This window comes from Synchiropus splendidus, chromosome 1 (assembly GCF_027744825.2).
Source record: "Synchiropus splendidus isolate RoL2022-P1 chromosome 1, RoL_Sspl_1.0, whole genome shotgun sequence".
NCBI classification, from domain to species: Eukaryota; Metazoa; Chordata; class Actinopteri; order Syngnathiformes; family Callionymidae; genus Synchiropus; species Synchiropus splendidus.
The window spans coordinates 15,018,217-15,030,666 of NC_071334.1; the positions used below are offsets into that span (position 1 = coordinate 15,018,217).

At 42.7% G+C, this 12,450-nt stretch overlaps 1 protein-coding gene across 6 annotated transcripts in view; it reads left to right on the forward strand.

The window, feature by feature from the left end:
* Positions 1-12,450, forward strand: part of LOC128764079 (zinc finger protein GLIS1) — a 79,380-nt gene that overhangs the window by 57,698 nt on the left and 9,232 nt on the right. For 4 of the 6 annotated variants that reach the window (XM_053873530.1, XM_053873544.1, XM_053873537.1 and 1 more), the window contains 3 exons: positions 196-306; positions 1,618-1,759; positions 7,034-7,214. In XM_053873530.1, the coding sequence (XP_053729505.1) occupies positions 196-306; positions 1,618-1,759; positions 7,034-7,214 (434 nt within the window). The remainder of the gene's footprint in view (positions 1-195; positions 307-1,617; positions 1,760-7,033; positions 7,215-12,450) is intronic. The other 2 variants (XM_053873558.1, XM_053873550.1) reach the window with 2 other exon arrangements.

Below are 12,450 nucleotides of genomic sequence, written 5' to 3' on the forward strand. Positions count from 1 at the left end.
TTTATCTGTCCTCTCATTATACGTGATTTTTGTGGGTTAAATAACATGAAACAAGGATAAATTGTGCCATGTTGTTCTGCGTTTCAGTATTTATCAGTTCCTTTTGTGGTTTTGCTCTGACCTCATGAGGAGCTCATGAATACAGGTTGAGAGCACTTTGCCCACCTCTGTCCTAAACCATCCATCTGTTCACAGAAACCTTATGCATGTCAGATCCCTGGCTGCACCAAGCGCTACACGGATCCCAGTTCCCTCCGAAAGCATGTGAAAATCCACTCGGCCAAAGAGCAACAGGTGCGTGGAAAGGTAAGATGGGGGGAACGATACATTCAAACTCTCTCTGTTGTTTGTTTTACTCAACATTTAAAATACCTTTGTTTGCTAAATTTAAAGAGTATAAAGAGTATAGTTTTATGTTTGGCTGCAAAACAGTTATGTCACATTCAGAAGGCCTGCATGTTGCAGTTTTACATGTCCCTTTCAATGGATGAGACCACATTTTAATGTGTTCATGCTCTAAAGCCCATTATTCCTCTGACTGGAAGAGAGTAAATAAGAGAGAATAGACTCATTGTTATGGAGAGGCTGAATGGTGGCAAGCAGGATGATGTGTTTCTTTGCTTGGAGTGGTAAAGGAAAACACATGTGGACTTGTAACATTGTTAATAAGCTGTAGTGCGGAATACTCCAGTGGCCAGATGTTATGGACAAATGTCAAACAAACGCTCTTGCTCCACTCTTGGAGCGGACTTGAAGAAAAACTTTTAGCGCTGTAAGTAAGGGGGGAAACAGCCCCAATTACATTTGATGAATGTTTTTCTGAGCACTCCAGAGGGCTCATGAGGGCCTGCATATACATATTGACGGATATACACAGACCGAAGTGTGAAGTCACGATGACGATGACGCATGCTGTCAGCTGGAATGTGACTAAATAAAGCAGAAGCTATAAGAAATAAATGAAAAGCTATCGGATCAAATATGTCTCACTATTAACGTGTCAACTTGCTCGTGCTCAAGACTATTAACTGTGATCACAAAAATGAGCAAGTTTTTTAAGGGGTTTAGTGTGAGTTCTTGCGTAAACTGGACTCCAGAATATAAATCAGAAACTGATCTCTGAGACTCTCGAAAAGTGCACTGGATAAGAAAGGACTGTCACGTTCCCAAGTGTAATTGATGAGCTGCCTTTTTTTATACAGATCCACCCACTGATCCCCAACGTTGCTGCTGGCACGAGAGACCGAAACCTATTCTGATATTAAATGATAAGCAGGTTTTAATGTGGACCAGATGCCAGCTATCAGAGGGCCAAGCTAGTGAGGCAAAGAACCACTCATATGTGGTGTGTAGCGGATTATCAAGTTAACCAGAATATGAAATTGAATCAGGCAATGTGACAAGTGAATCCACAAGGGACCAATGACAACCGCAAAACATTACAAGATGACAACTTTGAACACGATATTTATATATTTAACAGAATTAAATGTCTTATTAAATCTGAAGTCAATTGGATCACTCAAAAGTTTTGGTTTGAACCGTCGTTATCAATATCCTTCGTTATTGGACTTTCCTGTTGAATTGTTTAAACGGTTGAAAACCTGTTGACCACAGCTCCGGCCCTGTCCTCACCTGGAGCAGGACGCCCTGAGTGACTGTCTGTCCATGCAGCATCTTCATGGCGCCGGTTCTTCACAGCACCTATACACAAGCAAAGATGGTCGCTCCCCTGGGATGAACCAAGACCTCTTTACAGGTACGAGCACCTAGTTGGTTTTTCTTTTCCAAAGCACATTCTGTTTCAGACTGTGGTGAAACTTCCTGGACAAATTCTGCCCCAAATAAAATTCTACACAAGTATACAGTCAATTTTGTGACTAGCAAAACCCTCCATGCACTAGATCAGTGAAACTTAACCATAGGGTTGGGGGCCTTGGTTGGCCCGCGAGCCCGTCCTAAAGGGCCACTGGAAGTTTTCTTGTTTTACACCTTTGGGCTGTGAGGGCCGCAAGATGCTCAGTTTTAACCGATTAGCCACGTATGGTGGCAGTAGTGTGTCACTGAATTGATTTGACAGCTACAAATCTGTGATAATTAACAACTAAGAACTATAAGTTCTTGAAAAGAAAAAAAGATAAAGAAAGTGATGCCGCCATCCCCAACAGTAAAAACTGTTCATGAAAGAACTTGTTGAATCCTTCTTTTATGATATTTAGACATGGTTTTATTTTTATTTTTTTTATTTTATTCCGCCTTTTTTTTTCAATTTTCTCAACAGTTTCTTCTTTCTCAAGCGTATTTTTTCTTTTTTTTTTCTATAGTAAATTTGATGAACAAGAATGCACCTGGTTCTGCTTTTCTATGACAAATGTCTTTGCAACGATCACATGGTTTCATGTCATTTCACATGGTTTTGGTTTGTTTACATGTGAGAAGATTAAATATGGTTATTGATCATGAATGAACTCAAGAGTAATGAATCAGTTCTATTACCTGACTGGGCCCCGGGCCCATTTGTTCTGGGAGAGGTGGGCCCCAAGATCAAAAAGGTTAAGAACTCCTGCACTAGATGGTGGGTTCAATTTTCATATTGACTAACTATTGTTGACCATGCTAAGCTTTGGCACTCTGGGATGGTGAGCACTGTGCTCTTAGCTTCAATGCTGTTATCGTTGTACTTAAAATAAAAGTACCTGATGAACCCATGAATTTCAGTGATGACTATTCAGAACCATCGTTGAGGCCTGGCTTGCTGTGTAGACAAGTGTAATTATTGATAAACTACTCCCACACATGACTGTAATCATTTCAGTAAATGCTCAAGGCAAAGCATTAATCCTTCCAGTGTCTTTACCTCGTTCCCTGATCAGCTTCCAGTGTTCCACAAGTCTGTCCATTTGTCAGTAAACGCAATCTTTAATGGATGACATAAAGGAAAAGCAGTTTGTTCTGAAATTCTTGTGTATAGCTGTCAGTTGCACCATCAATTGAATGACATTGGCAGAGATTCAAAATACCGGTGAGTGTTTTTGTCCGCGTCTGAAGAAGCGGAGCTGCAACTGAAGCCTGACCGCCAGAACACCTGGCCAAGCAATCACCTTCCTCAACGTGGAAATCAGGGGCCTTGTTCCACATTCCTGCTCATGTATTGTGGTCAGCTCGAGCAGTAAAAAACGGGTTTTAATGCCTTGATCCTCGAATAACCCCCCTATGGGTTGTTTCTCGACTGTCTTACACGAGAAATTCTTCGCTGACATGCTTGTTTTCATTCATTGTATGTCGCTCCGTCTGGGAAGGAAATCACCCCAAAACTCAGCCAACTCATGAGCCAAAATGGTAAATCGAATTAGTTAAATTATTTTATTAAAGTCAGACATAAGAGCAGCTCTAGAAATGGAGCTCGTCTTCCCACTCCAAGAGCCGCTCAGTTTAGAGAGGTATTTCATCGCCATATCATGTAAACGTTTCATGTCACGAGAAAGCTGCAAAATCCATTAGAAACAGCAACAAACAGAAAGGTTTATTCATCACATGTGGCCTTTAAACGTCCATTTGTTTAATTGACGAGTTTGACCATCGCCAGGAGTCACGGGACCTTGGATGGGGAACAAGAGAGAGATAAATAGATTCTAACTATCTTAAAGACAACAAAGATGCCCTGCAGCTTCTTCAGTTTATAGTCACATCTGTCCTTGTTTTCTTCCTGAACGCAATCCAAACTCCCTGTTGCTCCTTGTTTTTGTTGCTGGAACCCTGCGTACGGTTGTCGACTGCGAAAGCTCAACGTGTCTCTGAATGTCAAACCAGGTCTCTGAGTTCTGGCTTTCTACTTTTAGCCACCCTGGGTTTCTGAAGGGTTATTGCTTGTTTTAAGAGTTTGAGATGCCACAGGAATCCCTTCATAAAATGTGCAAAGGTGAGCAGTTCTTAATGCCCGGGACAGTATTCATCATACAACTGACCACAAAACCTGTTTGCGGACAGATGAAATGATGGATTAATATTAAGCAGTGTCGCCTTCAGGGTTGAACCTTTCTCTTGATATAAATAGGTGTGCAAACCCAAAAATGTATTATCGCAGGTGCAGTATACTGTAGGGTGTGTGCCTCAGTGAGTCGGTTTGTTGTGATTCACTTGTAATTTGTGGTGCTCTGTGCTGACTGCTCACTAAATGATTTAGTGTAGGCAAGAAGAAGGTGAAAATGGACGGGATCCTGCCTGTATGATCCGCTCTACTCTAGAATGTCGCACTGTCAAAGCCACCTTCAAAATGGTTTGGAGGGCTCTGTGTTTTAGAAACAGAACAATGGCTCTCCGCTTCCGGTCAGCATCAGCACCACTGACACTCCACTCTCGTGGACTGCATTGAATCTCATTCCAATTGCTGCCGTTAAACCATAAATTCATAACACCCTGATGGTAAATGGCACTCTCACTACTCATACTATGAGTGTTTTGTTGCACTGCAAGAGTTGGAGCTCATCCACCTAACCAACCTTAATAGTCATCCCTGCTCACACCTGTCTTCTTCATGTCCATGTATAACATTTCCAGGGATCCTAATGATTGTTCATCTTTTGCCCAGCACTTCCATTTCTGGCACACTGGTCCAACATGTTCCCTGTATCCAAATGAGGCGTCCCTCTTACATTCTTTTGTCTAAGTCACTCTAAGTCTAGTCACTCCAAATTAAAGGCTGTGTATCTTCAACTCTGCCACAGTCAGTGTGCCAGAGCTCTTCTTCAGAGTTCAGACTTCAGAAATCTTTATTGCCAATGTCAGAGAGGATCCCACCAACTGGGAATTTCTTCGAAGCTTCCAGCCAGTCCATTCGTTTCCTCCCATTCCATCCTGCCTGCACAGTCCTCTTCACCGCTCCAACCTCTCCACTACCTCATCTTTACTACAAATCACCATGTTTTTGTCAGCCAAATGTTTTTACAAAAATAAATACTTTTAATCCAATATTTTGAATATATTTGGTGGGGCTGTCTCGGTGAGTTTGTCACCTCTTATATCGACTCGATCATACAGTGTCATGTGGCCAGAGTTTGTTGTCAAGCAGTTGTTGGCCTTACTCACTTACTTGCTGATGCAAATTCTCGGGTCTCATTTTCTAAGGTTCACTATAAACTATGTGCAGTGCTGCTGGAATGAGTTGTGTATGCAGTAAGCTTTCACTCTTTGACAACCTTGTTTTGCTTGAAAAGGAATTTCTCATTGCACCGCTCTTTGTTCATGGGCCGATTGAACGTATGGAGGCAGCCAGCCCATCATTAACACTTGCAGAGCAGAAAATGAGTCACACTTCCAGTCAAAGCTCCCCAGTCTCATGCTCGTGCTTGCTCACCTGGTGCTGCAGCGGGACTTACGAGAAGCTCTCGCAGTTTTATGGAGCCTCATTAGAGTGTCTGCTAATTAACCAGAGGAAGGACTCCTTGTCGTTTTAGTGACAGCTTTTACGTGATCCTGCTGTTCTGCATGTCCAAGTGATCTGGCTCAGCTCGAGCAGCATCTTTTCAGAGTGGTGCTGAAATGTGGGCCATCATAGCTGTTGTTTGTTGCCTGGTGTGCCCCTCTGGTAGCAGATGTTGGGGCTAAAGGGGAAAACATTTACGCCCTGTGATTGATGATTGGGGCATAATGAATCAGGCTTGTAAGCATTTTGGAGCGCTGTCAGATCTGGCCTTGGCATGGTTCCACATGAAAACAGCTGGACCTGCAGCCTCTGAGACCAGGAGCGCGGCTCTGTTCTCTTCCTTTCATCTCCTTTGACACTTGTCCACTTATCACTGGTGTTTTAACTGAACAGTCAACGCCCTGGTGTTCAAGAAAGGTTGACAACAAAGTGGTTTGTGTCCAACACTAGAGACTATAGAGTCAACCGGCCTTTAGTTTGTTGAGGTATTGATTGAATTATTAGTTCTGAAATGAGAATTGTATTGACAAGTTTACAAACAGATGCTTAGAGCTTAGAATGAATATGTAAGAGGGCGGTGCCTGTGATAAGATGGTGCGGCCAAATGATGTGGTGCTGTTGGCTCTGTCAGGCTGAGGATTTCAGTTCACTGCAGCACATACAGAGTGGGCCAGGATGAGGATCAGGTCCAAGATCATGGTGCGGTGAGAAGGGCTGAGATGTCTGGTTAAAGTGTGAGAGGAGATTCTCCCTTGTATTGGAGGAATTCAACTGTCTTGTTCAGCAGTGTGGGATAGTTGGACTGTGAGGTCCAGGACTCTGTATCGGATTCTGGTTCATCCGTGCTTCCACTCTCGCATTGAGCTTTGGGTCGCAACCAAAGGAACATGGCTGAAGATGGAAAAATGTGGAGTGTAGGAGAACTATTGGAGCCAAAAGATGATGTGAAGTTTTGACTCATTGATCGTATATTGACTCAATACTACATTGCAGTGTCTTCACGAATGTTTTTAGTTAATAAATATCTGAAAACTGTGACTGAAGTGACACGTCTTGTGTAAGACGAAGCTCATGTGGTTTAGCTTTTGAAGACATGGTGACATTTCTTTGGCATAGGCTGAGTAAAAGTCAATCTTAATTTCTTATACGTTCAATAAAACATCTCCAGAAAACTTGATTATAACAAAAAAAATAAACAATAATTTCATATTGATGTCTGTCTTTTGGGAATATGACCTTGAGCTTGCAGCACCACAACTACATCATAACTGAGGTATAAAATAAAATTTAAAAAAGGGGTTAGTAAATCTGGCTTTATTTATTTTCATACTGGTCAGAAACATGTAACGTTTGAGTTAATTACCCCGTAATAACAATAAACAGCTGAGAATACAAGTCCAAAGCCTCCGGCTGCACCAACAACGTCTCCTTAATTACAAACAGCACAAACACAGAACATTTTATTTTGTATAAGCTCCCTGATTGGATAAAAGATGTCAAAACAAAAATCCTGTTTCCATGAAATGGCTTCTAATTTGCTCAAAGAAGAAGGAGAACAAGCCCTTCAGTTTATTTGGCACATTTACTGGATTAGCTTTGTTTGTCTTTCAGGCCTCTATGCTGGCTCCAGCAACCCCCACCACAGTGGGTCAGCCGAGCTCCTCGCCCCCGCACCCAACACCGCACTCACCTCCGCCCCTGACCTGCCATCCCGACAGCACCGGCTGGACCGGGACCTTGGAAGTCCTCATCACCTGTCCCCGCTGGCTGCCATGGACGGAACAAGAGACGCGTGAGTCACTCACAAATGAGGGATGTTTTCGATCACGGAGAGGCTTTGGATCAGTGGCAAGAGTGTGAATGAGGACACACGCTGGGGTTCTAGTAAGGAACAAAACATGATTAAGAAATGTAAACCAAGCCTGACTTAAATGTCAACGATCAAAAAGAAAGCATAAAAGTCGTGCAGGGACATGACAGATTTTATTGCAGGTCGAAATCCCCCTTTTTGTACCAAACAAGTTGATAGCTGGGATCTGTGGAAAACAAGGTTTTTGCCACTGAGCAGGCACTTCAGCACGCTTTATCACAGGGTGGGCACAGAGAGGTGCTAATGAGTTTATCTTGATGGCTCCTGACCCCCTCATGACTCATGGAGGGAATGAAGAGCAGATAGTGAATACCATGGATATGATGGCTCATATCACCTGCAAGGAAGTGGAATTTTCTCATTCAGAACAGAACACTTCCTTGTAGAACACTGAAGATGACTTTTGGTTGCTTTTGGTAAAATGGGCTTATCGTCTCGTGACGGCTAATGATTAAAACCATTATCACTTTTTGTTATGTCATTGCCCCCATTTTTCCGCATGATGAGACAAGTTACGGATGATTGCATTTTGGAAGTGTTCCGCATTTCCATTCTGATCCAGGAATAAATTGAAGGTTCGTCACTGTGCATGGTGCAGAATGAGCTACGCTCGTGCCATTCTGATTCACACCTGTAATGTGTGTGCAAGCAAGGCCCAGAATGCTCCTGCCAACTGCTGTCCTCGTGGCTTGAGCTCTGCCAACAATATACTAGTATATAAAAATATATTGAATTTCATAGATAAGATCAATGTAGAGCAACACTATTAAAACTAATTCAACAACATAGGTGTGGTTTGTCCTCCCATTGTGCTAAAACCTTAAGGGCTTAATCTGTTTGCGGAATTGTCCATAGATGTGAGTGTTGCTGTGTCCTATGATGGACGGCTGACCTGTCCAGTGTGTTGCCCAAGCTTTGCACCAAATAGCTGGGACAAGCTATTGTGACCCCCACCCGATGCTAATAAGCAGCAGAAAATAAGTGGATGAATGTGTGAAAGTTGCTGGTGTCTGATGCCGAGAAACATAAATGAATATGTATGCGTTTTTGGTGCAGCGCCAGAAAGTGGCTGTTTGAATACCTCACACCAGAATCCTTGTTTACATTGAATGTTGTGTGGCAGAATGGATTGCATAGACTCACACTACTGCTACACTGAATCCATTTCCATTTTGGATTTAAAAAAATGTAAACAAGAGATAGTATCGTTCAAGGGAACCAAGTTGCTAAATCATAAAATAGACATCTGATCTGATGTGCTTCTGTATGATCCTGTTCTCGTAAAACCTTCAGTACATCAAGCAGCACTCGCACAAAGCCATATGTTTAACGGTATTATTGTCCTAACACTTGGGCCGAACCACGGGGCCTCATCGTATTCCTCATAAAACCAGGCAGGACCGCAGGGCTGGCCCACTTAGGTCATAGTCACCGCTCTCACTCTCGTTGACAGCCTCACTTGGGCCGGCTCGCTGAAACAAACTTCACAACCTCACTGACGCCCCTCATGGGGAAAACAGCGCGGGGTCAATGTGACACATCACTGGCTCTAATTCTGGCAACCAAGCCCTTGTTTATAACATCCCGCTCCGCTGACTGGAGCATCAGTGAGATGATGAAACCACTTTGCCGGATGTGACTCACTCTTTAATAAGGGCAAATGGCTACAAACCTAATAGGAGGTCACCTTTTGGGGTTTATTAATTCTTTTAAACGCTCACATCGAGTAGTATGAACTGTTGCCTTGGCTTTAAATAAAAACAAGCCAATGTTGTTTTTTTCTACTGGTGAAACTTGATAGATAAGCAGTGAAAGTGTTTTATTAAGTGAGTGTGCGGAGTAATAGATAACAAGACTCGACCAGGGACACTTCAGCTATGAAAACAGGCTATTAATTTGTGGCTTGATATTGGTAACAAATTTCTCACCAATGTTTCTGGCACTTGATGTCTGTTATTGTGCCATCCACAGTTTATCCCTAGTCAAATCTTGCTGTTGGTCAGAGGCTTTAAAGGAGCGTACGTGCACGTATGAAATGTTGATGTAAATGTTCATCAAATGTTAGGTTTCTGTTTAAATGCTGTTCTGAATATTAGGGCGATGGACTGGAAGGAATCTGGCGATTCGATGCGCATCCAGATACAAGGCTGTTACAATGCTGTAAAGAGGACAATATATTGAAATAGTTGTTTCAAGTGACATTACAGAACTTACAATATTATGCGCATAATGCACATTGTACTCAAACAAATTTATTGAACACTGACCAGATCTCATCTTTAACAAGGAGCTGAAGGTGGAAGTCAATTTACTGCTTGCTGCGTGTAATTATTGATTTATTAAATATCAATATACCGTGCTTAACACACAGATGCACTGACGTACTGATAGTAAAATTTAAATAATAAATTGACAAGTAATTTTAGCAGAATCCTGCACACTTCATCTCGACACAATGATGTTGCGTTGTCAGTAAATGCCTAGTCTTCTGCTGCAACTATATCTCAGAACAATAATATTTTACTTAATATTAAGTTTCCTACCTTCAAAACTGAAAAATTATTATTCTCTTTAGGTTGGCTCGGTCTTAATAACAATGAACAAAGAGTTGAATAACTACACACTTTGTCATAAAGAGGAGAATGATGCAAGAGATTTTGATTCTTGACCTTTTTCTGACGTTATTTCCAAAGCTGGCCTCTTAGAAATTCTTTCAAAAGGTGGACTAGAACATTTGCGTTTTAAAATAGAAACAATCATTACACCCCATATGACATAATGTCGATTGTCGCTTCCTCTATAACTCACGACGCACTGTTCAGTTTTAGTGAAACACGAGACCCGCACCGTCTCTGAGCAGGAGCTGTGAGTGAAATTGTGTGTGCGACTGAGAGGAGTTTACATTTAGCAAACTAGGAAACACACATGATTGCGTGTGATTGGAGCGTGAGCCACAGCAGACCTGTTGATTTCCAGCACAAACAGTGGAAGCGGGCCGGCGCGCTGCAGCCGCCTGGATGTAAACCTCCATGCGCTATGTCGGTCTGGAAGCATCTGGAAGGTTGATGTGTTGTTTCAAGGCTTTAGAGCAGGAGAATACTGTTGAAAATTACCTTGTGGTTTGTGTGCCTCTCTCCGCGGCATGCACAATTAGCAGCACCGCGAGAGGAATGGAAAGTGAAAAGGACTTGGGAAGTCTTCTGTGTGGAGCTGGTTACACTGGCAGAATGATAGATTGGATCTGATACAAGGACCAGTTGCTTGGGATGCTTGATGAAGAACATCTGATGTGTGTTGTTTGGGTCGGAGTCCATTTTTGTGTCAACAGAAAACCATAGTACACATTAGCAAGTGCTTCCCGGCCATACATTCCTTCTTACTCATGACGTAGTGATGGCATCAATTCCCAAATTTTCACTTCTCAGCAGATCAAGATGTTGAACGCATAAATGTGAGCAAACACACAATCTGTGTGTTCATCAAAGAGTCAGGGGGGAGAGGAGTTAAATGTGAGCCAGGACCTACGACCGGCCCGGGCATGAGACGTCCGCTCGCATTTGTCTGAAGATGGAGCCCGTGATTTACATCCTTAAAGCCTTGAGTACACAGCCTGCTGCCAAAGTCAATATCAGCGGCACACTTGTTTTTCCCAAACGGTTTAGCAGGACATTAAACATTTTGACAAAATTATCAAGCCAGGCGGCTTCTCTTGTGGCAGCCTCTGACCTCATGGCTAAATGTGTTTACACTGGCTCAAATGGCGCAGCAAGTCTCCTTTTACTTTCTAAATACTTGTGTCATTTCTCTGGAGCTAATATTAAAACATGCCAGCTCAAATACATTTCGCCGGTCAGCATGGCACGTGCATGAGTGTGTGTGTGTGTGTGCGTGCGTGTGTGCGGAGCCCCCTGCCTGCGCTGCCGCTGGAGTGTGGTGACCCGCGCTCACAGAGACATGGGTGGTAAATGTTGTCATTGAATGTGTTAGCTATATGTGGTTATATCATTACAGAGCGGGTTTTTCCTGCATATTGATACTCGCGCCCCTCTGCAAATATTAGTCCGAGGCACTTTGATACGTCAGCAGTGATTGACACAAGCTAAATGAATTAGCGTGGCACTGAAGACACCTTCATGCTTTTTACACAGCTGCCCACCAACTTTGGCAGCAATGATCCCGAAAATGTGGAAAAATTATGGATGAAACTGTAGTAGTCGCCTGAGTTCTGGAACCAATTCCACTGTAGTATTATTTTTAATGATTTGCTCTGGATTCCTTGTCAGAGTGATGCATCTCCAACTTCTTCAAGTCAACATATTTTGTTCTAAACACTCAAAAATAATGATGTCTCTCATTGCGATTATGTATAAATGGTCACGACGTCTTGCCAGAAGGAGTTTTTCTTCCGTGCTGAAGAGCTCATGTCAAACTCTTGTTGCCGCGGCCTGTTCTGGGCCCCCCTCATCATTTTAAAGAGTGCACAGATATCTAGTTATTTACTTGTTTGATGACTGACCAAATTTAAATATACCACAGTTTAACAGCGTTTTTCAGCCTCATCTTTTAGCAGTTCACGTCACTGTCAGTAAAGCTACATGACTGGGACAGTTTTAACCAAGTTTGTGCTCTAGGAAGTTCTCGATTGCATGAAAGCAACAAATTTGTTTGTTGGCGCTTAAAAAAAAAGTTAAATATTGAGTTCACCAGCACCAAAAACCAAGGTATTCTGTTTTATACGAGAGCCATTTATTTATTACTTTAAGAGTGGTTTGCTAATACCCCTACAAGAAGGGACCAGGATAATCAACTTCACATCCAAGGCTATGGTTCTCCCAGAGAATATTTTACTGTGGAGTGGAGAAGATCCAGGGGGGTTGGCAAGCCAAAATGAGTGAGGAGCTTGAGACACTGCCTTTCCTCAGGATGGAGTATCTCACATGGAAGTGATCAAAAGGGTCGTTCGTGCAAGTGTAGTTGGTGGGAGACAACAAAGGTCCAAATGATGGACTTGAAAATCAAATCTGTGTTTTCCATGATCCAGTGAAGCTCCACCACAGTGTACTGTCCTCTCTACACAAACAGTTGACCCACAGAGGCCGATGATTTCCCACCAAATTCCTTCACGAGCAACAATGATTAAAGATGGATCCTTCATGTA